At 40.4% G+C, this 4,489-nt stretch overlaps 2 protein-coding genes across 2 annotated transcripts in view; one reads left to right on the top strand and one right to left on the bottom strand.

Annotated features, from left to right (window-relative positions):
- The window catches only part of COMMD7 (COMM domain containing 7), a 43,745-nt gene that overhangs the window by 3,785 nt on the left and 35,471 nt on the right, over window positions 1–4,489 (bottom strand). Inside the window, exons 4-5 of the mRNA XM_007934551.2 lie at window positions 769–825; window positions 648–685 (exon numbers count right to left, since the gene is read on the bottom strand). Coding sequence (XP_007932742.1) covers window positions 648–685; window positions 769–825 — 95 coding nt within the window. The remainder of the gene's footprint in view (window positions 1–647; window positions 686–768; window positions 826–4,489) is intronic.
- LOC103191712 (60S ribosomal protein L7) lies at window positions 1,750–3,239 on the top strand. Its single transcript, XM_007934550.1, has 2 exons — window positions 1,750–1,771; window positions 2,509–3,239. Exon 2 carries the CDS (start codon window positions 2,613–2,615, stop codon window positions 3,237–3,239), a length of 627 nt encoding a protein of 208 aa, XP_007932741.2. The 5' UTR covers window positions 1,750–1,771; window positions 2,509–2,612.

A 4,489-nucleotide genomic window follows, 5' to 3' on the forward strand; every position in this document is an offset into this window, starting at 1 on the left:
AGGAGCTCTGGTAGCATAGTGGCTAAGGCACTTGACTGCTAACCAGAAGGCTGGCGGTTCAAACCCACCAGCCACTCCTCGGAAGGAAGGCTGGGCATTCCTACTTCCGTAGTGATACTGCCTCGGAAACCCAAGGAGGGGTCGCTATGAGTCGGTGCCGACTCGATGGCAAACAACAACAACAACAGGGGTAGTCTGGAGAGATGGAAGACCAGATAAATGTTTTTATTCTAAGATTTAATTCAGATCAGAACAAAAACGGTGTAACTTTTATATCCAGTCAAATCAGAGGGAAAAAATCAGAGATGTACTATATAGTGCTAGGTAAAAGCTGTATGTACATCATGCATGCATGTATGAAACCGAATGAAAAGCATTAAGCAGCGGAAATGACGCATGCTTGATTTTTTCTCAATCTATAGTTTCCATATTTGTGAAATAAAAGCAAGTGATCTTCCTTAACCTTAACTGAAAGTAATTATGACTACAGAGAGGAAGTGGGAAGAGAGCTGTTATATTTTGTGGAATAGCAGTCAATGTCATGAAACAAAATTTTCACGAACTGCAGTACAGAAAAATGAATTTGCTCTGTAAACTTTTACCCAAATCACAATAAAAATTAAATTTAAAAAAAGTAATTATGATACCTTTTCTGAAAAGTAAGTGGCTTTGTCCTCACTGAGACCTGTAAAAAACAGAAGGCACATTAACATAATAAAGAGCTGCAGAGAGACCCATTGCCCTGAGTAACCCTGGGTGATGACCTACCCAGAGTTATGAAATCAGCCCGCACCTGCTCGGCTGTGAGACTCTTTTTCAAGGCACCTGGGAAGCAGGGGAGAAATTGGTTACAAAGGACAAATCAATTGATCAATCAGCAATAAGTATTTAATGGGCACAAGCTATCTGACATTGTTGTTAGGTGCTCGAGTTGGTTCCCACTCATAGCAACCATATGTACACAACAAAATGCAACACTGCTGGTCCTGCTCCATTCCTCACAATATTTGCTGTGCTTGAACCCATAGTTGCAGCCACTGTGTCAGTCCATCTTATTGAGGGTCTTCCCCATTCTTGCTGACCTTCTACTTTATCAAGTATGAAATCCTTCTCCAAAGACTGCTTCAAACATGACCAAAGTACAAGAGATGAAGTCTGTCCTTTTTCACTTATAAGGAGCGTTCCAGCTGTACTTCCTTCAAGACAGATTTGTTTGTATTTCTAGCATTCCATGGTCCATTCAATGTTCTTCGCCAACACCACAATTCAAATGTATCAATTCTTCGGTCTTCCTTTTTCATTGTGCAGCTCTCACATGCATACGAAAGTATTGAAAATACCCACAGCATATCTTAGTTTCAAAGTAACACCTTTGCTGTTAAACACTTTAAAAGAGGTCTTTCGCATTGAAACAATTAGTCCGAGGAACCAGGAGACCATGTGATCCTCAGCCTATATGACCATGAGACCAGAATAACTAGACGGTGCCTGGCTACCACTGTCAACCACTCAGAAAGGGATCAGTGCAGGGGATCCTGGATAGAGTGGGAGAACAATGTGGAACACAACTCAAAATCATAAAAAAGACCAGGTTTACTTGTCTGATAGAGGCTGGTGAGACCTCCAAGACTACAGCCCCTACGAACCATTCAGGTTCTGAATTGAACACATTCCCGTGGCTTCCAGCCCAACAACAGACAGGCATATAGGATGAACATTTATATCAGGTAGATATACCCCTTAGAATCATGGGAGAACAGAAGGGCAGAAGGTATTTGCACAGGGAGATAGCTCAGGGGGAAGGAATGCACAAGAAAGAAGGACACAGGGAAGAGGTAACTACAGTCAATGTCATAAAACAAAATATGTATGAACTGCTGTATGGAAAATGAATTTGCTCTGTAAACTTTCGCCCAAATCACAAAAAAATTAAATTAAATTAAAAAAATAAAAAAAAGGTCTTGTGCAGATTTGCCCAATGCAATACATAGTTTGATTTAGATGACAAGATATACCAAAGACCCAGCTAGCTCCACAAAGATCAATATAGATAGGGGGAAAAGGCACAACTGGAGAACTAGCAGCACATTTTGTTTATTGTACAATATAATTATTTACCCTCCAGAAAGTGTGGAAGAAGTTGGAGACAAGAGAAAAAAACTTCATGACTTGGAGATGCGGGTACTTGATCTGAGGAATCAGTAAGGGTACAGAGGAGCAAAGGGTGGGGGGCAGGGCTCAATGTCAACTGGGCATAGGAGCAACAGCCCAGAACCTACTGTGCAACATGGAGCTACTAAAACATAGGTACTTATTTAAACTGTAAATAATTAAAATTAACCAATGTCACTAAATGGTACATGTAGAAACTGTTGAACTGATGTATGTTTTGCTGTGGATATTCTGCACAACAATATAAATAAAGTTTTTTAAAAATGAGGGAAAATGCCTTTTTTTTTTCTTTTGTGTATGTGGGTCTGTGGTTGGAATCATGGAGGGTGACAAAAGAGAAGAAAAAGAAGGTGCCTGCTGTGCCCGAAACTCTTAAGAAAAAGCGAAGGAATTTTGCAGAACTAAAGATCAAGCGCCTGAGAAAGAAGTTTGCCCAAAAGATGCTACAAAAGGCAAGGAGGAAGCTTATCTATGAAAAAGCTAAGCACTATCACAAGGAATATAGGCAGATGTACAGAACTGAAATTCGAATGGCTAGAATGGCAAGGAAAGCTGGCAACTTCTATGTACCCGGAGAACCCAAACTGGCATTTGTTATCAGGATCAGAGGTATCAATGGTGTGAGCCCAAAGGTTCGAAAGGTGTTGCAGCTTCTTCGCCTTCGCCAGATCTTCAATGGCACCTTTGTTAAGCTCAACAAGGCTTCAATTAACATGCTGAGGATTGTGGAACCATATATTGCATGGGGGTATCCAAATCTGAAGTCAGTGAATGAACTGATCTACAAGCGTGGTTATGGCAAAATCAGTAAGAAGCGAATTGCCCTGACAGATAACACTTTGATTGCACGCTCTCTTGGTAAATACGGCATCATCTGCATGGAGGATCTGATTCATGAGATCTATACCGTTGGAAAACGCTTCAAAGAAGCAAACAACTTCCTGTGGCCCTTCAAATTATCTTCTCCAAGAGGCGGAATGAAGAAAAAGACCACCCATTTTGTAGAAGGTGGAGATGCTGGCAACAGGGAAGACCAGATCAACAGGCTTATTAGAAGGATGAACTAGGTGTCTACCATGACTATTTTTGTAATCTGGTCAGTTAATAAAATACAAACTGCTTTCAAATTGAAAAAAAAAAAAGAGGGAAAATAATAAACTTTTTGATTGACTCAAAAAGTAAAAGATGTTTTCTAATTAAAAACATTAAATAAAATTAAATATGCCATTCCTTAGTGGCACTGGCCACATTTCAAGTGCTCAATAGCCCCATGGGACCCTTGGCCATTGGAACAGACAGTGTAGGTTATAGGCCATTCCATCTCTATAGGAAATTCTATCAGACAGTGTTGTTCTAGGAAATCTGCTTTCATGTGTACACCAAAATGGGCTAAACAGCTTGGTCCCTACAATTCACAAGTCACTTCCTGAGAGCCATCAAACCTTCCCCTCAGAAGCTCTGAGAACATACCCGTGGGGGCTGCTTTGTTCTGCTTGCAGGCTCCAATTCCTGAAAACAAAGTGTTGCCAGAAATCTGGACTTTTCTCCATGTTTAACCTACAGGTTGCAGCCTAGAAGCACAATTTGGCAGCCACTTTAAAAGTTTCCACTTCTTAGTTCTCAATCAGATGACTAATTAGAGAATATAAAGACACTGACCACATTAAGGGAGGACCTTGAACCTATATGCCTAAATCCAAGTCCCTATCCCATCCCCACCCCCCTCCAGAGAAACAATCCTAAAGCCTGTTTTCCCCAGTAAAATAAACCATGTAAACAAAGGGAGGAAATCTTTTATCTCCAAAATCAGACTGAGCAAGGAAACCACAGGGAAATAAAAAAGGCAAGACCCTAGGAAACCTTGGCCATAAAGGCCCCCAAGAAAGGGCTACTTTCTAGCCAATCCAATTAAATCATAACTACCATGTGTACAACTCCTGAGTTTATATGCAGTTAAAAAACCAGATACATGCACATATATATGTAAAAAAAAAATAAAAACATACTTTTTTTTATGGTCCCAACATACTGTGAAGTAGGAGTTATTAGTGTAACCTTTTATTTACAAGGAAACTGAAAATCAGAAAGATTAAACTTTCTGGGGAGAAAATCTGGCAAATGAATATAGTCACCCAACAGAGATGCCCTAAAAGGTACACTGACTGAGATCCATCTGGGAAGTTCTTTAACAATGCTGGGAGTAGGGATCAAAAAAAAATTAAGGAGAGGTGAGATGGTTCAGGTGCATCTACACAGTAGCCTGAGTTCCAAGGTGATTTTTCAAGACTTAACAGACCGAGAGGCGGGGCAAGATGGC

This window comes from Orycteropus afer, unplaced genomic scaffold (assembly GCF_000298275.1).
Source record: "Orycteropus afer afer isolate SDZICR_OR568_19922 unplaced genomic scaffold, OryAfe1.0 scaffold00020, whole genome shotgun sequence".
NCBI classification, from domain to species: Eukaryota; Metazoa; Chordata; class Mammalia; order Tubulidentata; family Orycteropodidae; genus Orycteropus; species Orycteropus afer.

What these genes read in the sequence shown, in the direction of transcription:
- LOC103191712 (XM_007934550.1), top strand. Translation starts at nt 2,613, where the DNA reads ATGCTACAAAAGGCAAGGAGGAAGCTTATCTATGAAAAAGCTAAGCAC.